We start from the raw sequence: 27,424 nt of genomic DNA, 5'->3' as shown, positions 1-27,424 counted from the left end.
AACTTTTTACGTACTAAAATACTCTCCCACAAATTCTTAAATTATTTAAAATACCTTTATTTTTTAGTTAAATAATTTTAAATTAAAAAATAAAAACGGTTAAAAGAGTATTTATTGTTCCTAAGTTTTAGGCTTTTCTCTTTATCTTCTCCATTTGGCCTAAAACTTAGAACATTATCTTTATCTCATTTTTAAACATTACTCCATGTTACCTTACCTCTTTCTTCTTTTTCTTTTTTCTTTTTTTAAATACACATGGTTATTTATATATCACTTTTAAACATTACAATACTAAACCAAAAAAATAAATAAATAAAGAGCATTATTGCACTCGCAAAAAGCATGTGATGAGTCTAGTAATGTATAATCTTTTCTCTAAAATTTGTTGAAGATAATTTGTTCTTCCTAAAAATTAAATTGCCTTTTTCTATTCGATTCAATTAGGTCTACTTTGGTTTACTTAGTCAATTTCGGTCCCCTTAAATCCATTTTAGACAATTTGGTTATAAATTGATTCTTATTCAAAAGTTTGATTCAGTCCACATTGGTTTTATTGGTTCTAAAAATGCAATAAAAAAATGATCCAAAAAAGGTTTATTCTAACCGGTAACTTTGTATTTCAAATTTTTTATAACTACTTTTTTTTTTTTTTAATTTAAAGGATAGAAATTTTTTCTAAATTTGTTTTAAGTGTAATTTTGGAAAGACAAGACAACAAATGTATTCCCTTAAAAATGTAACTTTGATTCAAGGCATTATAATATGTCAAATGCATGGAAGTAAACCTAAGTCCTAACCACTCCAATTAATTATTATAATATTGTGGCACAAGTTTCCCCACTAGCAGACACAATGAGGCTGATGATTACAATGTAATGTGCTTAGATTCAATGTTTTCGAAGAATTCACATGTTTAAGCCAATAAGATTTCAACACCATACATCACTTCTCATTGAAATAATCGCTGGCCAAAACCAAATATTAAGTTATTTAAGAAGTTCTTCTAATCAGAAGCACAACTGTGAGAGAGTCATGGCAAGGCTAATTTCCTACATGGATTACTCCATCATCTGTGTAACTCTAGCTTTGTCAATAGCTTGCAGGGTATGTGGTACTGCTGCTCCCTTCTTCATATTTGGAGACTCAACTGTGGATCCTGGAAACAATAATTATATCAACACCATTCCTGAAAACCAAGCAAATTACAAGCCTTATGGACACAATGGCTTCTTTGAAGAACCCACAGGACGCTTCTCTGATGGCCGTGTGATTGTAGATTTCATAGGTAATCATATATATGTTTCTCTTTTCACATACAAAATAGCAGATATAATTACTGCTCCATGTTGCAGTGCAACTATAACATTGATTATATATCTAACGACTTTCATTCTTTCTTTTTTATAAATTTTCTAGTATGTTTTATGGATACAACAAATTTTGCTATGCAAATTTTATAAATTGATATGTGAACTATTAATAATTCTAGAAATATTATTACTATACAAGACTTATAAATTTACATGTCAATAATTATAGAAAAATAATTCCTATATATATTTATTTGTTGTTGAAGTGGCATTAATTACATTTATTATAAGATCAGCTTGTAAACCTTTTGTAGAAAAATTTATAGTAACCTTAGTACTTTCTTTTTTATATCGACCACAAAAGGTAATTAAGAAAGTTATTTATTATGTTGTTAATGTAACATCAATTATATTTTTTGTCACATCCACTTATAAGTTTAGTAAAATTAGTAGTATCTTTATCATTTGAGTTTGAATTAGATAAGGATAGGGTGTAAATTAAACCCATATTTAATCCTATCCAATAGGAGCTTGACACATCAACTTTTTACTCAAAACTTAATAGATCCTTAGTCATAATAACATCATAATAAACTCACAGTTAATTAAGTTGGATATATATATATATATATAAAAGATAAAATTCTACTATAGCCTAATCTAAGTGTATAAGTGTGTGGAACTTCTCTTGGAGACTTGAACCCTAACCCTTAGCCCTCACACTCCATAAATACTTATACTTGTGGAGTGATCATCGCACCAAGAGAGTGCGGTGGTATTTAAGTTGGATTTTCAAATGGGTATTAAATTTTTTTTTTTTTGTTGAGAAATTTGTATTATAATTGATTGAGTTTGGTTGTACTTATTTTTTAATTTGTAATATGATGATATGACATATTGAGATTAGATGGATAAAACTTAGGTTTTACACCACATTCTTATAGAATTTAATCTCTTATCATTTTCCAATAAAATATTTATCATTTCTAATGTTAGATTCCAATCAGTTAATATTTATTAAAGAGTAATGCAAAAGATATTATAAATTTTACTATGTAAGCTTTACTATAATAATAAAATAACTTATCATTCTTTTATTATGTTGTTAAGATGACACTAATCATATTCATTATCACATTAGTTTGTAAGTTTTTTGTAGTAAAATTTGTACATTTTTCTTTATTAAACTTACCAAGCTTATCCCATTGATATGCAGCTGAATATGCTAAGTTGCCAGTTATTCCTCCATTTTTACAACCTTCAGCTGAATTCATCAATGGTGTTAACTTTGCCTCTGGTGGGTCTGGCATTCTTCCAGAAACCAATCGAGGACAAGTACTAAATTTACTCAATGCCATTTTACTTTGATTTTTGATTTGAAAGAATAAGGATTAAACTAGTTGAATTAATTAAAATTGTTATTTAGGTGATTGATCTTCAGACACAGATAAAACATTTCGAAGAGGTTCAAAAATCGTTAACAGAAAAGTTAGGAGAAGCAAAAGCAAATGAGCTATTCTCTGAAGCTGTTTACTTCATTAGTATTGGAAGCAATGATTATCTGGGTGGTTATCTAGCTAATCCAAAAATGCAGGAAAATTATGGCCCAGGAGAATATGTTGGCCTAGTAATTGGGAACTTGACCCAGGCAATCCAAGTAAGCCTTTCCCATTATTAATAAGCTAAAGCAGCACTATAGTTGTAAATGTCAATTTTGATGTTAATTCTTGTATGTTATTTTTTTTTTTTATATTCAGGTGTTGTATGAGAAAGGAGGTAGAAAATTTGGCTTTCTGAGCTTGTCTCCACTAGGTTGCTTACCAGCCCTGAGGTCTCTAAGCCCCAAGGCCAATGAGGGTGTTTGCTTTGAAGAAGCATGTGCCCTTGCACATGCACATAATTCTGCCTTAAAGGCTGTCCTAACAAGCCTTGAATATGTATTGAGAGGATTCAAGTACTGCAACTCCAACTTCTATGATTGGCTCCAGGAAAGAATAAATAACCCCTCTAAGTATGGTATGTGTGCTGTAAACTTCCTACTTTAGCAGTGATTCATAGGTAAAAATGATATTAAGGGTATAATATAAGTATGTGTGGTAATTTCATCATGGGAGGGAACAATGATCTTGAACTATTGTGCATCAAAAAACTATAAAAGACTAGTTTTATAGATATAATAGCACTGGACTAATCCTGATTACATATAGTAAAGTTAGAACCACTGGCTTGTACAATATCGAATATTAGGGATTAGGATTTAGGATGACATTATACAATAAGTTTTGGGACTTGGACATATATCTAGGCTTTAAATGAACCGAATTGTTCATAAATAGCTTAAGTGTCATTTATTTAACAAATGAATCAAACTCAAGTCCAAGTTTAAGTTTGACTATTAAACAAGCCAAATTCAAACACAATAATGTGTGTCCATGAATATGCTTGTAAACATGGGTTCAATTTTAGCATTATGTAATATTATATGTTTTTATCTACACATGTATAAATTATATTTATATAGACTTGATAGTGGTTTATGTAAGTTTGTAAATAAATAAGTTCATAAGGTATTAAATTATTATATTTAATTTATTAATCATATAAATTGTCAATTTCGTAGTGAGAATTATAGATAAGTCGTAACAATACATTATTGGTAAATCTACTTTTATAAGTTCATACGCAAAAATAATTCCACCTAATTAAGATAAATAATATGTTTTAACTATAATTTCATTATTAATTATTAGCATATATTTGTGAATGGGTAAAAAATGTTAATTTTGATATTTATTATCTATAGGAAAATATATAACAAGTTAATTGTTTAAGAAGAAAATGAACAAATTTAGAACATGTAGTTTGTTGATTAGCTCGAGCTAACTTTTGTTCAAAATAAATAAATGAAAATCTGAACTTTTGGTGATCAGTCCAGTTTGTTAATAGCCCAACTATGAATTGGATCAAGAACACCAAGCACTACAAAAATCAGGATTTATTTTTGTCCTCACATGATCCTAAATATATAGCCATGCCTCTGATCTGCAAATAGCAATGTAAACAAAACAGGCATCTAATTATAAGTCACAACTTTACCTTGTGAAGGTTTTAAGGATGGAGTGAATGCTTGTTGTGGAACCGGACCATATGGGGGCATCTTCACCTGTGGAGGCACAAAAAAGGTCACAGATTACCAATTATGTGACAATGCTGATGACTTTGTATGGTGGGATTCTTTGCATCCTACAGAGAAAATTCATGAGCAATTTGGGCAGGCTCTTTGGAATGGGCCCCCTTCATCTGTAGGGCCATACACCCTACAACACCTCTTCCTTAGCAAAGAGGAGCTGACCATTGCTGATGAAGTTGATGGCCCAGACAGACAGAACTTTCACTACTAAAGTTAGACAGAGCTAGGTGATCCTTTTTTCTTTTTTTCTCATAATCAATATGCTACAGAAAATAGACACCCTTTTTTAATACTCTCTTTTGAGAGTTGGTTTGTAGTTTTAATCTCAATTAATAAAATAACTTGTCGTGAGCTTAGTTTTGCTTATATTTGTTTCACACATATGGGAAGAATTGTTTGCTTTTTTTTTTTTTTTGGGTGCAAGTCAAGTAAGAATTGTTGTAGTACTTAAAATAATCAGCAGTTCAGCATATTAATCAGCCCACTCAACTACCTCATCATTGATAGTAACCAACGTTAACTACTCTATAGCCAATTGGTTAAACCATCCTTATAATTTGGTAGTAACCCAGTGCATTTCAATTTAATAACAAACTTGGCACATGTTAAACAACCTTAACAAATTTAGACGTACACCTATAAAACTATCAACCATGGAGTCCCTAATAAGAAGTCCTAACATTATTGCCTCCAAATGTGTCCTGTTTAGATGACAAAAAGTACTACAGTATTACGGATTGGACTTGAGACTTGAAAGGCAAAGAGCACCTAAATAAGCAATCTGTTGAAAGAAAAAGGTGGTGGTTGGAAGAGCTACTGATCGACCAAAAAGGGTCATTGTCAGCCCAATACTGCTTCATCCTGTGTGTGCGTGTGTGTGCCCCTAGAATTGTCTCTAAACGGTCCTGGTGCAAAATAATTTCACATGCAATGATCAATGCCTGACTTTGCGTAAGGACTGGTTTTCATCCATTTATTGATATAAATATATAAAGGGTAGAAACTCTCTTTTTTTCCTTTGAGGATAGGAACTTATTACCAATAAGAAGTATGAATGAGACAAATAGTTGTACAATAAGTTTAAGAGAATGGATTGATTGAAAGGGTTTTAATTAAGCCGACTACTTAATTAACAAGGCTTCGATCGTGGGAAACAGATCTTAGACATAGACGTTATTAGGACACAGCCAAAAAACATTATTCCATTTCTCTGATGTGTTGTGCTTGCTTTCCTCTCATATTGTTACCAATAAAAAGTGTGAACCAAAGACAAATAGTTTTGCGATAAGTTTATGAGAATTGATTGATTGAAAGGTTTTTATGAGATAACTTAATTGCCAAGGCTTTGTGGGAAATGGAACTTAGACAAATTAAGGCTTCTTTAAGACATGATCAGCAGGCAGAAATTAATTATTCCTTACATCTGATGTATTGCACTTCTCCCTCGCATTATTACCAAATAAGATGTAAGAACAAGGCAAATTTAAGAGAATGAATTGATTGAAAGGTTTTTAAAGACCACTTATAATTGCCAAGGCTTCTTGGGAAATAAAGCTTTGACAATGGCTTTTTTAGGAAATGGCCAAAAAGTAGATATCGTTTCATATATTTGATTTATTGTGCTTTTTTCTCACATAAAAGTTGCTCCCTATAAAGTATAAACAACTTATAGGTGAGACATATTCTTAAGTGAGAGGATGTTCTATTACACATGGTATACTGAATTATTTTACATGCTTGTTTTGACAGCAGAATTATTTTACATGCTAGAAGCAATAAATAATGAAAATAGGTACATTTTTATTGCTATGATGAAAAACAAGCTACCTTCAATGCATAATTATTGGGTTCACTATCAAAATTTCGTCTTCTCTTTTCACCCTTTTTTATAGCTAAATTGTTAAAACTTATGTAATGAAATGCACAAAAATCTTGATTGGATATGGATAATACCTTAAGACTTAAGTGGAGTCTGCGTAGAAGATTTACCTTCCTTTGCCTAACATGGCCATTATTGTTGCGGCTTCAGCAATCAGTCTATATGATATTTTATAGGTGCTTTTGTATGCAGCACATAAAGATCTTCATCAAATATACGTCCTGATTAGATAAGTTTCACATCCTCCATCTCTAAATATGAATTAAGTAACAAAAAAGGAAGCCTAGACCCTTGCTAAATTGTTAAAACAAAAGAAATTAAATTCACACTTTAACACAGTCATCTTGTATACTACAGGGGGGAAATAGATCGATGTACTATATTCAATAAATAAATGGCTCATCTTAGATTTATGTTGCGAAATAACTTAATTACAGAAAATAGACTTCCATCTTAGAATGATATAAAAAAAAATTAATACCTAAATAATTAGCAGAAATAATCAAGTAATTAACATGCCACATTTTTAAGATGAGTTAAAGGATGTGCTCTATGAGCTGGTATATCATACATCTAATACATATAGTTACTCTCTCACATGCAAATGGGTTTCACTTCACCTAGTACGTTTGCTATAAAAAATAAAGAAAAAAAATTCACTTACCTTATGGTTTAGAATAGAATTTTCCAAATATATCAAACATTTTGTTAAGAACATATTCGACACAATCTTTCCCAAGCTTCCTCACTAGTTTTCTATTTGATGATCTCAATATCAGGAAAAATGCAATGTATCGTTCCGATCTCTTGCTTGGGAGTTCAAAAGAATGGGCATAAATCGCATCAGAGATAAATGATAATGTTGGTTCTATTTGATATGTGTAAAAAGTTATTTCTACACATCTCCAAGAACACAGGTAAATGTAACAAAAAAAACTGTTGTGTGTGTCAGTATGTGAGAGAGAGAGAGAGAGAGAGAGCAAAAGGATCAACCAGTGCATGACCAATATGAAAACCAAAGTTGCATGGAAGTTCAGGGCAAGTCCTTAAAGATGGTACTCATTTGCTTTTATTGGTTACAGCCAAAACGCGTAGAGAAAAGGCTGTCCATATACAAGTTGGCGAAATGTCAGTGAGCTTTCACTTCAAAGTAAGCATAAGCATGAGTATATCCAATCTCCTTCCACGTGAAGAATATATCAAAAGAAACATGAGTATATAACCTAGCTAGCTATTTTGTTTGTTTTTTGGGAAAAATGTGTTTTTAGGAAAACTGTTTGGTGGAGAATATTTTCAGGAAATATTACTTTTTTTTTTTTTTAGTGTGACATTGAAAACATTTTTTTGGGTGGATGGTTTTGTTTAAGGAATATGGTTTTAGGGTTTTTGACACTAGATGCGTACTCATTCACTAACCATGCATTCACATATAGCATCTTTGAGAACCATTATCTTTGAGTTCCTTTGAATTATTGTTGCTTTGGTTTGAATAAGAGTGGTTCGTTACCTCAAATAAAGTATTATTTCATCACAGAGCTTAGAGACCTATGTCATGACCCAAATCCATATGATACAAATTTAGGTATATGAATAACTTATTGGTCGTAGAAACATCAATTAAAGTTACTAAATCTCAAAATTAATTCCAAGTAAATAAACTGTTAAATAAATGTCTTACAAACAATAAGCATCCATCACTGAAAAAAAAAATTGTAAAAAAAAAAACTCATAATTTCATGTAATTTCAAATAAATAAAAAATAACTAAAGCCCTATAAATAGTGTCAATCACAATCAAAGTAATTTTAGGTTCTTTAAAGCTCTACCTTCATGCTATACTAGCTCTCAATTTAAACTTAATTGTAGAAAGTTATTAATGATGGGTGAGTTACACGACCCAATAAGCAGTTATACACAATATATGACAGAATAAAGTATTAATACCGTAGTTTGGCCCATTACCCAAAAAATCCCAAAGACTGAAACCCAAAACCCAAAACACCAAACATATGACAGAATAAAGTATTGATACTGTAATTTAGCCCCTTACCCAAAAAATCCAAAAGACTAAAACCCAAAACCCAAAACACCAAACATGCACCTTGACAATTGCACATATAATATTGTATGCACAACAACAAATGCCTAACTCAACCAAGCATTGTCCAAGAATCAAAACAAAGATACTTGAAACAAAACTAATCTTGCATACAATGAATTAACCCTAAGGTTGTCTGTTGCCCAAGTTCAATCTCCTAATAGAGGCATAAAAGCCATTAAAAAAGACGTGTCAAAGGTGGGAATTGTCATGCATACATTTTACGTGTGACTGGTGATACAATCATACCCCTAATCACCTACATTTAATTCATTGTCAAATCCAATGCTCTAACAGCTTGTTGCGCATACATTGACTTCGTTGTTACTAGAATTGAGACCAAAACATAAATTTCCAAAGAATTAGGAATGATGACACCTCCCCACCCTGCTCGATTCGCCTTGCCTTGCACAAGTTTTCCAACCCTGAAGAGGTGATGATGGGTAGGGATGGGTTTTTCCCACCCCCTTCTCAATTGTGTATACATGTTTTTATTTAATATATATTTAAATATTATATATATATAATTAAACTTATTCTCTTTATACAAATTCTATTTATAATTTATTTTTTTCCAAACATATTATATTATCATCCCCAAGACACTTGTTTTGTCTCTTTCTTAGCACTCTCATGGTTGCCCATCTCCTTTGTATCTCATCTCTACTACATTAATGTTTAAGTCACCTTCATAGATATGTGAAAATCCAACCCATCTAGAACCCGACTAGTCATGCTCCTACCCCCACACAGGTTTTCTTCATTCCTAAGAGGGGATAGGGCACCAATGATAGACCCCACCATGCCCCATTGCTTTCCCTGTAAAGAATTAGCCAACCTTTTAATTAAGATAAAATCTATCATGCATATAGCTAGTGGTGCTGAAATCTACTATAAATAGCTCTCATGCCTCATTAATGATAGAAAATAGTCTAAAAATTTCCCACAAACATCTTTAAAATAATAAGAGAGAAACCTTAGGGTCAAGTTATTTAGATTTGTAGAAGTTATACAAAGTAAGATCTCCAAAACTCAACGGAGCAATCTAGAGGGAGGCTCCCTTGAAGTAGACCAAAGACACATAACCTGAAGTGATTGTGTCCACCCTAAAGAAAAATGATCACATTCAAAATTTTCATCATCTTTTGGTAAAATTAAAATTTTATTACACATTTGTCCCTTTAAGTTTCGGATAATTTTCTTTTATCCTTTATATTTAGAATTTGCATTTTCGCTTCTTAAATCTGATTATGTTTGTAATAGCATCCTTTTGTCTAAATCTTTTACTTAACATCAAGAAAAATATATTACATCAAGAGAGAAACATTAGGGTTCAGCTATTTGTTATACTACTTTTAATTTTTATTATTATTTAAGAATAATAAATTTAATATCTATAATTTCCTATTCTAGTGATTTAACAAATGAGCCTTTCCCCTTTCTCAAAAAAAAAAAAAAAAACAAAACAAAACAAAACAAAAAAAACAAACAAGTGAGCCTTTCCCTGTTCATTTTGATATAATAGTTACCCCAAGCGGTTGAGATGAGACATATACAGAAAAGGCAAAAACGGAAAGAAAAATCTTGTGTTTCTCATAAAGTTCTTAAATTTAACTCGGCTTGATGGCAAAATGGGATGTCTGTACTATCAATTATTGTTCCTTGAACCTAGAAAAGTTACTAAAAAGAAAAGGTTGTAATTGTTGTTTAGTATTCAAAATCTTCATCATCTCTTGATAAAATTAAAATTAAATTACACTTTTGTTTCTTTAAGTTTGGGATAATTCTATTTTTAACCCTTTATATTTAAAATTTGCATTTTTATCTCTCAAGTTTGATTCTTTTTCTAATAGCATCCTTTCGTCCAAATCTGTTACGTAAAATTTCATTGAATACCGCCTACATTATGAGCATTATTTTAAAAAATAGAAAATAAGTAAAAATGACTGAAATGAAACTCTCTCTCTCTCTCTCTCTCTCACATATATCTTTTCTCCTTTGTATTCCTTTTTAGCTCCATTTCATTGTGGCTTGCTACATTGTCTCACTGAATAAAAATGGTAATATGCAATGAGAGACAGAGAGAGGTGCGGATATGTGAAGGATAATTGATCATATATATATAATAATTAAATAAGTTAACACTATTCAAAATGACATAATTTCAAATAGAAAAATTATGCCATTTTGAGCTTATTTAGCATGCAGTAATAATGTGCAGATCACTAACCAAGATGGACGTAAGGACTATTTCGATAATGGAATACAACTTGAGAAACAAAAATGAAAAATTTTAAGGGACCAAAATATAAACAATCCCCTTAAGGGATAAAAGTATAATAATATCTAAATTTAACAATCTTACTGTGTTGCAACATAATAAGATTATTAATTTGATATACTTTAACCTTTTTTTTTTAGTGAAATGATATACTTTAACTTAAATATAAACAATCTCACCAAAAATATTTTTTAGCAACACTAAGAGTATTGCCAAAACACCAAACTGCTACAATTTATATAACTTTTTTTTAGAAATTTTTTTTATGTATTTCATTTGCTATAATTATATCAAATTGTGTATAGTATATATATATAAAATTCTTTTAAGCATAATTTTTGCACTTAGTGGTTCACTCACAACAGGCCAAGTCTCTAAATAAGAATATAGTAATTTTTATCATTTATTTGTTTGGCACCAACACTAAATTTTTTTTTGCTAGGGGTGGCCTAGCAGTAAGGTTCCTGCACACATGTGCAATGATCCCTCGTTCGAACTCTGGCAAGTACTAGGGATAGGAGGTAGGAGCACTCATGCATCACGCCCTGTACTACTAGCTTCCTTGGGGTGTTAGGGTGAGATTTGTAGCACTTCAGTCACAGTAATTATGGATTAATTTAACATTTCTTAATAGAAAATGTCCTTATGGTCACACTGAAAGAGTGAGTCACACCTGGTACCTTGCTCCCTCCCCTTTTGATTATCAAAAAAAAATCACTAAATTTTTTTTTCTTAATTGGCTATGTACCAAAAGCTGGTTTCATAATAATAAGCATGATAATGATCGTTTGGATTTATTAAAAAATCTCTCACCGGCCCTCGGTGCCATCATTTAACCATTTCCTTAGGAAAAAAAAAAAAAGGAGGTGAGGTGAGAAGATCTCATCTGACCAAAAACCCACAAACAAAACAAAGACAGACAAGAGAGAGAGTGAGGAAGGTTGTGTCTGAAGCTAATAGGAGTATTTTACTTATAGTTTGGTGGGCTTTTGCGGGACTAGACAACCCACCAGTTGTTGCGGCTCTTTGAAGAGAGAGAAAGAGAGAAAAGAAAAGAAAAAGACTTTAGAGTGAGTGAGAGAGAGAGAGAGAGAGAGAGAGAAAGAGAAAGAGAGAAATATTAGGGAGAGTGAGATGGTGACTAATATGGAGATGGGATCTCAAACTCACCAGCACAATCACAACTTCCACCACTACTACTAACTTCAACCATTTTCCCATTCTTTTTTTTTTCAGGTACACCCATCTCTTTCTTTTTCATTAGCCCTTCTTTGGATTGAATTCTGAGCAAACCCCATTTGAATTTCTCTGCTTATCTGTGTAGATCTTCCACATTTCCTTCATTTTTGGTCAAAATGGTGATCTGGGTATGCCTTGTTTCTTTGATTTGGGCTGTAAAAATCTATTCTTTTCTTAATTATAATGTGGACTATGCACATGGGATTTTTTTCCTTTCCCTTTTTATATTATGTTTTGGCTGCTGAGCAAAATGTAAGTTTTGTTCAATTCTCATTGTTCCTCTCTCTCAGATCCAAAAGAAGCTGTAGTCCATAATCTCTCTCTCTCTCTCTCTCTCTCTCTACTTTCAGATCTTCTTCACTATCCAGAGTTTTTGCCAGAATGATATTTCGGGAATGCTTTGTTTATTTATTGTTTGTTTGGTAGATTGAGGTCTGAAAATGTTTTGTTTAGACATTTCTAAATATAGAAGATATTTTATATATTATATCTTTTTTGAAGTGTGAGTAATTTTCTTTCTAATAGTGTCCTTGGTTGGTCAGAAAATTTAGGAAAGGTTGTATAATGTAAAGTTCTAAATTTGTCATGTTCTTATTTGGGAACCAATGAAATCTAATCCTTCATTTAAGTGTGTACTTTCAGATCTTTGATTTCCTGCTTATTGCACTAGTCCTTCAATTTCCTTAGTTTGTAGAAAATGGCGTTGTCTGACTGATTTGAGCTATAAACTTTTTGTTTTGTGGATGATGGATGTCTGAAAACTCTCGCTCATTTGGATCTTTCTAAAAATTTGGGTAGGATTCTTCTAGAAATGGTGTAGGAAAAGTTGGGAAATTAAAGTTTTGAATTTTAGTTCTGTTTTACACTGAGGTCTTTAGTTCAAAATTCTCGTTTAGATCTTATGTATTGGGATGCATTTTATTTGGATTTGGCGTATTAGTTCTGATCTACTGGGCTTTGGATTTTCATTTTCTTGAATTGTGTTTGAAATCAGTTATCATAAAAATAAAAAAAAATTGTTTGAAATGGTTCAGTGGTTGTCCTATGGTCAATTTTTTAGGGGTAGTTCTTAGGTTCAGAAAAAAAACATCAATAAAAAAAAAGTAAATTAATAAATAAAAAACCATATAGGTGTTTTCTGTAATCTATTTTTCTTTAATATAGATTGGTCTCTCAAAGACAGCTGTTTTTAGCTTGGTTGCAATAAGCAGATTGCTTGATTTTGTTCAGTGATTTAGCGTCTCTAAGATATGAGCCTTCTGGTTTAGTTGACTTAGTTCTATATTATAACTTTCCCCAGAAAAATTTGGATTTTGGAGTAAAAATCATATTTTTGAAGTTTCAACTGTTTTAATGTAAAGAATGGATAGGAAAGGAATTTAAAATCACATTTTAATTATTTAGGCCCTGAGAAAGCAAGGAACCTCAAGCCTTATACAATTACTTAGCTTGGATAAGGTGAGTTCCCATTTTTATGCCGAAAGAAAATGTAGAATGTTAGATTCGATATAATAATTTCTATTCTTTTCCTACATATACTCACTAACTTGAACTTACTATGGTTAATGCTAACATGATTGGATTGTATTATAGACTTTTTTATTTATAGTATTAGGGGTTCTTTGTTTGGATCTCATTGAGAGAAAACATTTATTTTTTCTTAATTATTGAGAGAAACTTAGTAATAGTATCAGTAGTTCTTTTGATCTTATTGTTAATTCTCTCAATATGAAACCTATTCCAAACATTATTTATTGTGTCAGTATGTTATTTGTATGTTATAACTTTATAAAGTTGCTGTACCTGGAAATATATATCATTTGCAAGTTGTTTCCACTTTGCTTTATCCATAATTCTTCAAGATAGTGGTTTTGATAGTTTGTATTAACTATGATACCATTGTGTCACGATTAACTGGCCTGTCATTCGAATATGGCATCAGATTTTTGAGTTTTGAATATTAATTGTTTCTCATTCAGCATCTCTTGTAATAGTAAGATATTTGTGATGTGTTGGACCACTTATGTTCTAGCTTGATTGGAAGATTCTCATAGATTCAAGAATAGTATACTTAGGTCTGTTTCTCCTTATTTCTAATTTAGAGTTTTTCTTCTGATGCTTGGTTATTATTAACAATTTGAAATATTTCTTGCTAAAATTTCTCTTATTCTTTATTTTTCTCATTTTTGCAGTAGGACTTCATATATTGTTTCAACATACTGGTAGTCGTGTTTGTTGCGGGACTTCTTTTTGGTTCTTTTAAAACAGCTTGATGGGTTCCAGATTCCCATCTCATCAACTCAGCAATGGCCTCTATGTCTCAGGCCGGCCTGAGCAGCCAAAAGAAAGGACTCCAACAATGAGTTCAACTGCCATGCCCTATACTGGTGGTGATATCAAGAAGTCAGGAGAACTAGGGAAAATGTTTGATATCCCAATGGATGGCTCTAAATCTAGGAAGTCTGGGCAGTTAACTAGTGCTCCTTCAAGGACTGGGTCTTTTGGAGGTGCTGCGACGCATTCAGGACCCATCACGGCAAATTCAGCAGCTCGGGCTGGGTATACAACATCAGGTCCTGTATCTTCAGGCATGGTTGGTTCAGCTTCAATGAAGAAATCAAATTCTGGGCCACTGAATAAGCATGGTGAACCAATGAAGAAGTCATCTGGTCCCCAATCTGGTGGAGTGACACGCCAAAACTCTGGCCCTATCCCAGTTCTTCCTACAACAGGTCTTATCACTTCTGGGCCTATTTCTTCTGGCCCACTAAATTCATCCGGGGCCCCAAGAAAGGTCTCTGGTCCCTTAGATTCCATGGGATCAATCAAATCACACAGTTCCTCTGTTGCTCACAATCCAGCTGTGACTACTCTTACCCAAGATGATGAATATTCCTTCAGAAGGAACTTCCCAAAGCCAATATTTTGGTCTGTGATTCTGATATTTGTGATGGGATTTATTGCTGGGGGTTTTATTCTTGGAGCAGTCCACAATCCCATTCTGCTCATTGTTGTGATAATTCTTTTCGGTTCAGTGGCTGCATTATTCATTTGGAACTCATGTTGGGGGAGAAGAGCTATCACAGGTTTCATTTCTCGTTATCCTGATGCTGAACTGAGAACTGCCAAAAATGGGCAATATGTGAAGGTTTCTGGGGTACGTAGCTTAAGAAGTGCTGATATAATTCTTATATATCTGCTGTGGTTGCAGTTTCTACTGATTAAGATCTATGCTTATGTGAATTGAATTTTTTTTTTTCCTCTTTTTCTGGAAAGGTTTTGGTTTTGTTTTGTTTTGTTTTTTTGTTTTTTGTTTTTTTTTTCCTGACGGTATAAACAGTGGAAGAGGAAATAGTTGCGGTAATGAAAATTGAATGAAAGAGGAATTACTAGAAAGGATTCAAGTATTTTATCTTGACAAGGCCACATACCAAATGAATATAGATTATAGATCTTAGTGTCTTGGACATGTGAACACAGAATTCTTGCAAGAATCTTAGAAAGTTCATGTTAATAGAAATTTTATGAAAAATATTTCTTATGAATAGCATCATTTGTCAAATTATGTGAGTTTTTTTAAATGTATTTATGGAGATCTACAAAACAGTATTTACTTTTACAAGATTTCTTTTGGAAATCAATGTTTTATACTTCAGTATTTTGTGTGTTTTTCTTCATGTGTCAGTGTGTGGAGAGAGAGAGAGAGAGAGAGAGAGAGAGAGAGAGAGAGAAATAAACAGGCATTAATTGGCTGCAGAAAATTGACTTCTGTGCAATGGATAAAGGCTTGGTTGGTTTTCTTGTATGAAAGTTCTTCATCTGCCTAATGTTACTTTTTTGCGTACGCTTTAAGTGACATCTATATGAAAATCTGATGAGTTTTTTTGTTATAATTCTTGAAGGTTGTTACCTGTGGTAATGTACCGCTTGAGTCATCCTTCCGGAGAGTTCCTAGATGCGTCTATACCTCGACCAGTTTATATGAGTATCGAGGATGGGATTCTAAGCCGGCCAATTCTACACACCGTCGTTTTACATGGGGACTTCGATCATCTGAGGTGAGTAATTAAAATATTACTTCTCAGTTGCCGTTGGTGGTTCATAATGAGTTGGAACTTATACCATCCATGACATTTCTATGGAAATTTTTTTTTTTTTTTTAGGTGTAAGCTATATTTTAGTGTGGTTTTTACTTATCTAGAAAAACTATGAATTTATATTTGACTCTAGTGAAATTATTGATCACCCTTGAAAGTTCCTGGCCTTACTAGTTTATTACCATTTGCATATTTTGGCATTTTTTCACCTTTTTCTAGCTATAAATCTATTTTCTGCTAACCAGGATGTCCATGTGTTGATCCCACACTTAGTCTTAATGGCTTTTTAGAAAAGACACTTTGGGCATGTCTCCACCATTGGGTGTTATAGAATTGTGCCAATAATAGAATTTATTAACATTTTTCCAGAAAGGCATGCATCTTTCCCCAGTTTGCGTAAGTGGAGCAGAAAAGCAAATATAATGCTAACATACATCAGGGAGAGTACTTCTATTCATTAACCTCATGTCAATCGCAATCAAATTTTAGGGGTTCAAGTGATAGTCCAATGGTAATGGCATCCTTTGTGGTGTCCAATGTTTGTGGTTCAAATCCCATCTGTCCCACCCCCACCATCTACTTATCAAAGAAAATTGCAGTCAAATTTAAAATTATTGTTTGTCAAACACAATAGGCCTCTCTTGAGAGCCAAACAAAAGCTCTCCTATATCAATGAGCTCTAGCTCACTTGACACGTCTCTCCTTATAAGTTCTAGGGGTCGGTGAGGTCATATTTCAAGACTCATTAGGTGCATGTGTAACTTACCAAAAAAAATGAAGAAGCAAAAGCTCTCTCCCATGAGCTTTGTGAGTGAAAGGAAGCCCTGCGTTTCTTTTCTTGGCTTATAGTTCAATCTTCTGGGGATCTCCAGCCATTTACCCTCAATGGCTTCTACAAAGAAAGAATTTGGATTAGTTAATTCTCAGCCCTTGCTTCTATTGGGAAATGTCTGACTGGATTTGTATTTTTTAAAAGGACAAAAAAAAAAAAGTTTATGCAGCATACAGCAGCTTAGAGGGGAGGAGGGGTGTTGGTGTGTTTGTAAAATGTCTTTCCATCTCATTACAGTTCTGTTGATTGATGCATGCAGGCCAGAGACATGCCACTATCAACAGAAACCTTTTGTTCATCGGGAATTTGCAGAGGCATTCCCAACTCATTTCAATTGTTTATCTTGAATCTTCTGTTTATGTTGTTTAACAGAGGCATGTGGTCGACTTCTACATCTCTGATTTCCAGTCTGGGTTAAGAGCATTGGTTAAGACAGGCTATGGTGCAAGGGTGACTCCTTATGTTGATGACTCTGTTCTTATTGATGTTAACCCAGAAAACAAAGACATGTCTCCTGAGTTTCTCCGATGGTTGGCAGAGAGGAACCTTTCAAGTGATGATCGTGTAATGCAATTAAAAGAAGGGTAAGAAACTGTTTTATTCTTTAGAGTTTTGTTCACCTTAGTGACTTATCAAAAAAAAGTTTTGTTCACCTTAGTTCATTTGTCTGATGAAAAATGTTGTTCACATTTTCTTTTCCTTGTCCTTGGGTGGGAGGGAGGCCCCAGTTTAGCATTATTGAGTCCAATGCATAAGTATAACATATAACAGTTACTTCATGATTGGATTAAGGGACAACCAAATGCCTTGTTTGTTAATAATCAAGATTAAGAGATGTCTTAAGCAGTACCAATGACCTTTTGGTCAAATGCCATTTCTTGGTGTTTTCCAACAGAGATATCTAGGTTTCAAATTCTCCATCCCCATGAAGGAGTTTAAGTTCCTAACACCCCACTTGCAATGTATCCAAAAAAAAACCTTCAACAGTAGAACGTTGTGATAAAATCTTGAAACTGCTGATGATGTTTTGTAGGTACATCAAAGAAGGTAGCACGGTTAGCGTGATGGGTGTTGTTCAGAGAAATGACAATGTGCTTATGATTGTCCCTCCTCCTGAACCATTAACAACTGGATGTCAATGGGCACAATGTATCTTTCCAGCTAGCCTTGAGGGTATTGTTTTGAGATGTGAAGATACATCAAAAATTGATGTCATACCTGTCTAGGACATCACTCATTCAGTCATTTGTGAAATATTTTTTTCTTAATATCAGAAATTGGTGATGGTGGTGGTGTTTGTAGTAAAAAAGTGGTGGTAAGTATGTTGATTAAGATGATGTGATTTTTATCTTTTTCTTTTTTGTTTCCTTCATTTTTTCCCCACCTTTAGCTTGGTGTATAGTTTTAAGGAGTTTTCATTCCGTTATTTTTCCTAGGGTTTGGAAGCTTTTGTAATGGGCGTGTTGATGTAATGAGAAAATTTACAGGTTTGAGCAGACTGCAGTTATGTTGAAAAGGAAAGAAAATGTTTGATTCATGAGTTGATTTTTCATATTGGAATTGTACTTATGAGGTTATTTGTATTTCATATTTGAAGGGGAGAGAAGGGGTGGGGAGGTGGGGGTGGAACCAATCTTTCTCTTCTATGACTTGCCCTTTATAAATTGCTTTCTTAAGTATATAGTTATACTTTTCTAATGATTTACATAAGATATACCAAATTAATGTCAAAGCCACCTTATCAAGAATGGCAAAATACCTTCGACAGGACAGGGATGGTATAGAGCAACCTTGATTCAACTCCGTCCTGCCCTCTTGTCATCCCTAATTATTTATTTTGTAGACTAAGAATAGAAGTTGTATTTGCCTATTCTAATTGGGTCACAATCGCTGTATAGGTTTTAATCATCTATAAATGTCAAATATGAAGAGAATATCCTGTATGAGGCATTGTATAAGAACAGATTTGTGAATCATAATTTTCCTTTAATAAATATTTGTACAAATCATGTATGCAGACCTTCTAATTGTTATTGGTTTTGTTCTTGAAGTTTCAAATTCTACAATTTACCCCTTAGACTTCTGAACTGCCGTTATTTTGGAACTTCAAATCAATTTTTTTCCCCCAAAGTTATAAAACAAAATGACTTCATTTATGGGTAGTTAATGAAAGTTAGGGAGAAGATCAAATTTGCAGTAATCCGAAAGTTCAAAGATTCCCAAAAGCCTCACTCTTTGGTCTTAAAAATACTTAATTTAAGGATGAGTTAGTACTACCCAACCTTAGAATAGATTAATATAAAATAAAAAATGAAAGTGTTTAAAACTAGATGAAATAAAATATGCTTTAGTCAATTATGATAAAAACAAGTTTTAGTAAAAATATATATATATATATATATATATATTCCCAAAAGCCTCACTCTTTGGTCTTAAAAATATTTATTTTAAGGATGAGTTAGTACTACCCAACCTTAGAATAGATTAATATAAAATAAAAAATGAAAGTGTTTAAAACTAGATGAAATAAAATATGTTTTAGTCAATTATGATAAAAACAAGTTTTAGTCAAAAAAGAGAATATATATATATATATATATATATATATATATATGTATGTATAAAAGAAGAAGAAAATACAGCCAAAAAACAAAAAAGTCATATACTCCTACCCCTACGGCAAGAAATGTTAGAAACTGGGAAGTCAGAGGTAGACTCACCATTTGTAAGCAAAATATGAGGGGACATGATAATGTCAATTTATGTGAGCAATAGTGACATTAAAAGGGTGACCTTCTATTATTCTAAACAATATTTATATTAATCTAAACAAAACAGGGACCTCTACAAGTCAATTTCATAGGACATGGCATCCCCTTTAATGATCAAGACCTTCACATTATATTGTTTATCTTCACAATAACATGTGACAAGAAGATGGAACGATTATTGATTTTCATAAGCGAACTTTTTTTGGATGAGAAACTTTATAAACCTACACTAAGTTGACCACAATGTGTCAAAATATGCATGTCTAGGTGTTGGGGAAAAAAACAAAGTAAGAATATAATTTCATTTATTTATAATTCAAAAATTACAATAATAAATAGGAGAATTCAATAATATATTAAACATTATTCGGAGTGAATTATTAGTAAAAAAACATATCAATTTCCATGATATCTCTAATAACAAAATTATAAACTTCAAGATTTTTTATATAAGAAATGCTTTCTTGTACCTTTCCTGCCTTATTAACCCCCCTTTTAAGAAAGAATGACCATTTTATTTTTTACTAAAAGTAATTAGGGTAATTTGGCAATCAAAGTTGATAAATTCATGATGACAACCACCATTCATGTGAAAGGGCGGAATCCATAAGTACTTAATAATTTTTTCTGTAAGGACCAAAAATATATAACAGTCTACTTAGGGATTCTCCTGCTCGTTTATTTACTCAAGGTCCTTCTACAATACATTTGGTAGAGAGGGTTCAACAACAAAAAAAGTCCCCTCTTCCTAGTCTCTTGATTCCTATTTATATTATTTTCTGCTTTCATCATAACCCTACACCTTGCAATCTGCGGTCCTTTTCCCGCTGACACAATCGTCGGCAGCGGAGCAAGATTCTACTTTGCGTTCCGCACTGTTCAGGTCATGTCCACATTAATGCGACGGATAGAGGTGATGCTTGCTAATTAATGCGGCTAGAATGGTTGTTGCCGAGCATTTAATGCAACCTTCCAAATCAACCTACTACATACAGATATTTGCAACATGTCCCTTATGTAACCACTGTCCACGCGACCTCATCTTCGGGCACACCCGGAGATACCTCATCTTGCATACTATATGCTGGCCTTCCTTTCTTCGGGTCCTCGGGTTCTTAGGTCCTCGGGTCCTCACAACAGCCCCTTTAATACTTGAGTTATTAACCATGGATTAATAACCAAGTTTTAACTTCTCATACACGCTTCTTACCCTTCCTATGTTTTCACACGTACAAACGTCTTTTCGCTGCGCCATGATCCGCGTCTGGCGCCTCGTATCCCACGATGAGGCATTTATGGAGTCTAGCGCTTCTTTTTCCGCGCACGTTTTACGGCTGGATGAGAAATGTACGGCTCAGATTTCGCTCTTAATTATGAGCGGGAAAGTTACCGCTCTTATTCTTTTACCTCATTACTTCCACTTCTCCCACCCTTATAAAAGCAAATTCTTACGCTGGATGAAGCTCATTTTGACATTTCGAAGGATTGAAAGAAAAGTGAGCTCCAGGGGGACCATCTTTAAGCGACCTTCAGAGGTGTGTTCATTTTCCTTTCGTTTTTCTTTACTTGCTTGCTTTTCTCCTCTTGTAGCGGGGGTTAATGGGTAGGTACGCTAAGCTAGTGAACACAGATGAGGCGAAGGCCGCTTTTAAGGACCGATATCGGATCCCCAATGACGTAGACATTACGTATTGTGAGGAAGAAGATATTCCACTGGTGTCTCGGCCATTTGAATCCATTTTGATTCCAATGATTGTGTTTATTGAGGGGGGTATGGAAATTCCTATGGGTAGAGTAACTAGGGATTTTCTAATAAATTATAGGCTTACCCATTCGCAGTGCTCCCCAAATGTCCTTAGAATCTTAGGATGTACGGATGCCCTTAACCTAAAGCAGGGACCAACACGACACAGCGGGATGTAAATTGGGTATATAAGCGCAAAAAGGGGACGGGACTAAATACTATATGAAGTGTAGAATCCCTTCTGGCTAATTTCCTGTTTACCGATTCAAGCAAAGGGATGGATGAAGATTACCTCGTCATCTCGGGCAATTGGCATGACGGATTGCATTGCCCTCCGAGAAGGGGTACCGGGTAGGGTTCCGAGGGTGACCTAGCACTTAGGATTAACCATACTCTTTTGTGCTTTACGTCACTTTCTACGTATTTGTTCCTAATGCCTTCATTTATTATTGCGGACGATTACCATACCGCCCCGAACTTGCACAACGAGTGAGCCGATGCCGTTGAACGGGATTCTTCGGTCGGAGATATTCATACATAGGGACGGACGGTTTCGAGCAGCCCACGTCATTCTCGGATACACTCCTTCTACTAAACGTTTCCAAAGCCCGAAGAACGTAATAAGAGCAAGAGATCTAAGACTAGCTCAAATTGACGTTGCTGCCCAGGGATTCTTATTAGTCGTACCTCCCCTGCGGGAACTCAAGACGCACAACTTCCTGCCCCACTTGCCGCCCGCTGATCTATCCTCCTTTGGAGCAAGTTGCTAGTCACGTCGGAGGAAGAGGCGCACGCTCGAGCTCCCTCCTCCCGAGGTGACGGAGAAAGATTTCGAGGTGTTCTACCGCTCGGGCCGGCTCCCTCAGGTTCCCGACCGTCGAGCAGCCAAATGGGTTTTCAAGAAGAGCGACCTGCTCGCCTTACTACGGGCACATGCGGGCGGCTCTTCGCCGGCGATACCGGTTCCTCCTCGTCCGGCCTACTCAGTCGGGCACCTTCCTCGGAGGCGACGGATAAAAAAACGCAAAAGGGGCCGGAGTAGCAAAAACGTTATAGACATCGAAGAAGGGGAAAGCCTCGACCATGTACGGTAAAGATACCAAGGGGGTTGTGAAAGCCCTTTCCAGAAAATTACTACCCTTTGGTTCGTCGAAAGACCCAAGTGGCGAGTCTACAAGGAAAGCATCGGCTGGCGACCCGAGCTTCACCCTTAGCTCGGGCGAGCCATGTTTTTGGATGACGCCAACTTGCGGGGTCCGAAGAAGGGAAGCTCGAGCACAGTGGCCGAATGTACAGAGAAGGCTCTATGCCTTCCGAAGATATGGCGAGTTGCGGTCCTTCCGTAGAGAGAAGTTTTCTTGTTTTTGAAGCGAGGACTTAGCCAAGGTATTTTCGAAGTCGTTGCACATTCCATACATGAGTTTAACTCTTTATTATGACTAACTTTATTAACTCGAATATATCATAAGCGGTCAGGCTTCATTTATGGCGAGAGTGGGTAGATCATTCATTGGATCTTGCCGAAAAGGCTGATCAAAATGCGAGGCGGCGGTGAAGGCCTGGCGAATTGAACTTAAAAGAGACCACCTCCTGTCAGAGGTAGAAAAAAGCTCACAAGAATGTTTGGTCGGCCCTGAAAAGTTATGAGTCGCAAGCAAATACGCTCTTGAGGCCCAAAAACGGAGCTCGCGAGGGCTCGCCCTCCTTTGTTGTCGAGCTCAAACAAGTGCAAGGATTTGGCGGCCAAGAAGGAGCGGGAGCTTGAGGGCTGTGAGCAAAGCGTACGATGCTGGGATGAAAAAAGCCTCTGACAGCTTAACTGCCCAACTTAAAGGGGTCGCCAGAGCGTTTTGTTCGGAGGTGTGGGGTCGCGCTTTGGTCGCTGCGGGAGTAGATGCGCGCGGTACTCCGTATTCAGGACAACATTTACTATCCCAGAGCATTGCGCTTAGCTCTACTCCCCAACGTCGACAAATGATCCTGAAGTGCCCATCCACCTCTGTTCCTTCGATGCCCCGATCACAAAGGACCCTTCTCCCCCGACTCGGCCGTGGGACGAAGTAATTGAGGGTGATTTGGCTGAAGAGCCAAAAAATAAGAAAAAAGAAAAAGACCCAGAGAAAAGAAAAGACAAGCAACCTGTTGCTTAGTCATTCCGTAGTTATTGCCTTATTTTTATTTTATTGTTTTTTCTTTTTTACGGATGTAAGGGGCTATATGATGGCCCCAGTTTTGTAACGAATACTTTTTAAGACATTAATATTAACCTTTCTCTTTTTGTTTCATGCACAAGTCTTATTACAATGCGATGCCATCCAACTATCACTTTGTACGCATACAGATAGACACTTACTTGAATTAAAAATCATAATATCACCTCAAAAGTGTTCATCATACTTGTGATTTTAAGGGGCTCACAAAGCTCAACCTGGGCACCATAATTTCACTATTTTTTACGTTTGAAAGAGAAGGCATGAGATTCCATAGGCTAATAAGCGACAAGGCTTAATGATTTGTTTACGCTAATGCTTAGTTGCTTGAGATTCCTTAGCCTTAACCCTGCCGGATTTATGACTCTTGTGTTATGGTCCGTGGAACCAAGGAAAGACAAAAATCAGTTTAGCACTTATATTTTTGCAAGTGGTTGACTTTTCTTAGACATGTGGCCCGAGGAGCCGAACAAGAACTAAGGCCAACTTAACACGTGTATTTCTTGCAAACGATTAATTTCTCTTAGCCTCGTGGCCCGAGGAGCCTAACAAGAACAAAGGTCAGCTTAATACTTGTGTTTTTTGCAAGTAATTAATTTCTCTTAGACTTGTGGCCCGAGGAGCCGAACAAGAACTAAGGTCAGCTTAACACTTGGGTTCTTTGCAAGTGATTAATTTCTCTTAGACTTGTGGCCCGAGGAGCCGAACAAGAACTAAGTCAGTTTAACACTTGGGTTTTTGCAAGTGATTAATTTCTCTTAGACTTGTGGCCCGAGGAGCCGAACAAGAACTAAGGTCGGCTTAACACTTGGGTTCTTTGCAAGTGATTAATTTCTCTTAGACTTGTGGCCCGAGGAGCCGAACAAGAACTAAGGTCAGTTTAACACTTGTATTCTTTGCAAGTGATTAATTTCTCTTAGACTTGTGGCCCGAGGAGCTGAACAAGAACTAAGGTCAGTTTAACACTTGTATTTTGATTGATACAGAATTGAAATGAACAGAAACCACACAAAAAGGAGATTCTTTTCTTAATAATAATATCGTCGTAAGTTATTTACATTCCAAGGGCGAGAAATCACCCTTCCATCCAGATCTTCTAAACGATAAGCCCCTACACCTGCTATTGAAGTAATTTTATACGGCCCTTCCCAATTAGGACCCAACTTTCCCCAAGCAGGATTTTTTGTTACCCCCATTACTTTTCTCAGTACCAAATCTCCTGGTACCAAGGGCCTGGACCTAACTCCCTTGTCGTATGTCTGCTTGAGCTTCTGCTGATAGCTGCCCATCTTCACATTGGCTATTTCTCTCTTTTCCTCAATAGTATTCAAACAATCATACATCCTATCGTGATTGCTCGCTTCGTCATACTGGTCGGACTTCAGGGTGGGAAAACCCGATTCTAATGGTATTATAGCTTCCATTCCATACGTCATTGAAAAGGGAGTCTCGCCTGTCGATCTTCGGGGTGTAGTGCGATAAGCCCATAATACATGAGGCAATTCTTCTACCCAGCCTCCTTTAGCATCATCCAATCGTTTCTTCAAACCTGCCAAGATGACTTTATTTGTTGCTTCGGCTTGACCATTTCCTTGAGGATAGGACGGTGTTGAATATCCATTCCTTATTCCCATTTAAACGCGATGCGAGTCGGAAAGCCTTGCTATCAAATTGAAGGCCATTATCGAAATCAAAGTATGAGGGACTCAGAAGCGAGTTATGATATTTTCCGGATGAATTTCTTCGCTCCACATCCCTAATATTGGCTAAGGGCTCGGTCTCCACCCATTTCGTGAAGTAATCGGTGCAGACAATGAGCCATCTCCTATTACACGGTGCCGAGGAAAAGGTCAGACGATATCTAAACCCCAGCTTAGCGAAGGGCCATGGGTTTGGATAACGGGTTTAAGTTACCTCACGGTTGATGTATGCTAGGCGCAAACCTTTGACATTGATCACATTTCTTGGCATAATCTTGAGAGGCTCTGCGCATGCTCGGCCACCGTACCCTTGGGTCATGGCTCTATGAGCTAGTGATCTTCCTCGATATGACTCCCGCATACACCTTCATGCAATTCTTCCGGCGAGAGGTTCCACGGCATCGGGATGTACGCAGAAAGCGGGTACGGCCCTGTGTAGGAACGTCTATGGAGTTTTGCTCCTTTGATAGCCGGTAACGGGGAGCGCTTCTTCGTACCTTCTCGGCCATTGTTCTATCTTCGGGTAGTATTAGTGCTTTGCAAGAAAGCTACAATTGGGTCCATCCAACTTGGACCAACATGAACGCTGTGCACACGTCTTTGAGATCTTTGGTCGAAGCTAGAGGACGATAAATCCTCCACTATGACCATACGTGGTAATTTCGAACCCGGTGAAGTGGCTAACATTGCTAATGAGTCGGCATGAGAATTATGTCCCCTTGGACTTCTTTGTACCTTAAAACTTTCAAACAAACCCGACACCCCTTGAACTCGTTTGAGATAGCTTTTCATTCGTTCATCTTTTGCCTCAAATTCTCCATTAACTTGCCCTACTACCAATCGGGAATCACAAAACAACCTCACTACATTTCCTCCCAAGTGTTTAACCATGCGGGAACCCACCAGAGAGCCTCGTACTCGGCCTCGTTATTAGTGGGCTGGGAATCCCAACCTCGATGATTTTTCAATGACTAGTTTCTCGGGAGATATTAACACGACTCAAACCACAGCTCCTTTTCGATTTGATGCCCCGTCGTGTAGACTTCCCAAGGAGTGATGTTTTCCATCCCAATGGACATCCTTTGTCATCACGGCATCTTTGTGGTTAACACGATCTTAGTGAACTCGGCCACGAAGTCGGCAAGGATTTGCCCTTTGATAGCTGTCCGGGGCATATACTTGATGTCGTAAGCTCCCAGTTTGGTTCTCCACTTTGCTACACGACCCGTATAATCTGACTTCCTCATGATAGCTTGCAGAGGCAATTGAGTGAGTATTACTACGGTGTGAGCTTGGAAGTAATGGGGCAATTTCCTTGTTGCATGTACCACGGCTAGAAGCGCTTTTTCCAACAGTAGATATCGCTGTTCTACTTCTTGCAAAGACTTGCTGATATAATATATTGGTTTATGGACCCCATCATCATTCCGTATTAAGACAAGACTTACGGAGTGATTTGTGACGGCTAGGTAAGCATATAACACTTCTTCCTTCTCGGGCGTTGATAATATCGGTGGTCTAGATAGGTATTGCTTTAAATCTTCAAAAGCCAAGTTGCATTCATTAGACCACTGGAAATCTTTCCACACATTGCAAAAGGCGATAAAATGGGCGGCACTGTCTGTGGACCGTGATATGAACATGTTCAGCAAATTTGTAATCATACCGGCCAACTTCGCACTTCTTTCGGGTTCGGGGGATGCAAACCTAAGACGCCTTAATTTGATCAAGATTAACTTTCAATTCCCTAGATGAGTAATCATGTACCCTAGAAACTTTCAGGAGCCCACTCCAGGAAGGAACACTTTGATGCATTCAAGCGTAACTTATACTTTCTTAACACAGAAGGTCTCCTACAAATCTGTCAAATGGTCTTAAATCCTCTTACTTTTAATTACCATGTCATCGATATAAGCTTCTATATTACGCCCCGATTGCGCATCAAACATTGGTCACCATTCGTTGATATGTGGACCACATTCTTTAGACCAAAGGGCATCACTCGGTAATGGTAATTACCATTAGGGGCACGAAAAGCCGTTTTCTCCTGATCATACAATGACAAAGGGATTTG

At 35.8% G+C, this 27,424-nt stretch overlaps 2 protein-coding genes across 5 annotated transcripts; both read left to right on the top strand.

The window, feature by feature from the left end:
- Window positions 1-953: 953 nt before the first annotated feature.
- On the top strand, window positions 954-4,866 carry LOC142634086 (GDSL esterase/lipase 5-like). Its single transcript, XM_075808360.1, has 5 exons — window positions 954-1,285; window positions 2,527-2,645; window positions 2,737-2,967; window positions 3,068-3,326; window positions 4,416-4,866. Exons 1-5 carry the CDS (start codon window positions 1,033-1,035, stop codon window positions 4,709-4,711), a joined length of 1,158 nt encoding a protein of 385 aa, XP_075664475.1. The 5' UTR covers window positions 954-1,032; the 3' UTR covers window positions 4,712-4,866.
- A 6,757-nt stretch (window positions 4,867-11,623) lies between these two features.
- LOC142636147 (putative membrane protein At1g16860) lies at window positions 11,624-18,477 on the top strand. Of its 4 annotated transcripts, none has more exons than XR_012844262.1 (5): window positions 11,624-11,993; window positions 14,189-15,153; window positions 15,899-16,054; window positions 17,185-17,509; window positions 17,959-18,477. XR_012844262.1 is itself a non-coding variant. In XM_075810251.1 (5 exons), the coding sequence occupies exons 2-5, from the start codon at window positions 14,269-14,271 to the stop codon at window positions 18,149-18,151; spliced, it is 1,446 nt and encodes a 481-aa protein (XP_075666366.1). In that variant the 5' UTR covers window positions 11,634-11,993; window positions 14,189-14,268; the 3' UTR covers window positions 18,152-18,477. The 4 variants fall into 4 exon arrangements, 2 of the variants coding, with proteins under 2 accessions (XP_075666366.1, XP_075666365.1); XM_075810251.1 differs by having other exon boundaries at window positions 11,634-11,993; window positions 17,298-17,509; XR_012844261.1 differs by having other exon boundaries at window positions 11,991-12,124.
- The last annotated feature ends 8,947 nt before the right edge of the window (window positions 18,478-27,424 follow it).

Source organism: Castanea sativa, chromosome 5, assembly GCF_040712315.1.
Source record: "Castanea sativa cultivar Marrone di Chiusa Pesio chromosome 5, ASM4071231v1".
NCBI classification, from domain to species: Eukaryota; Viridiplantae; Streptophyta; class Magnoliopsida; order Fagales; family Fagaceae; genus Castanea; species Castanea sativa.
This window is presented reverse-complemented; position numbering and strand designations above follow the sequence as displayed.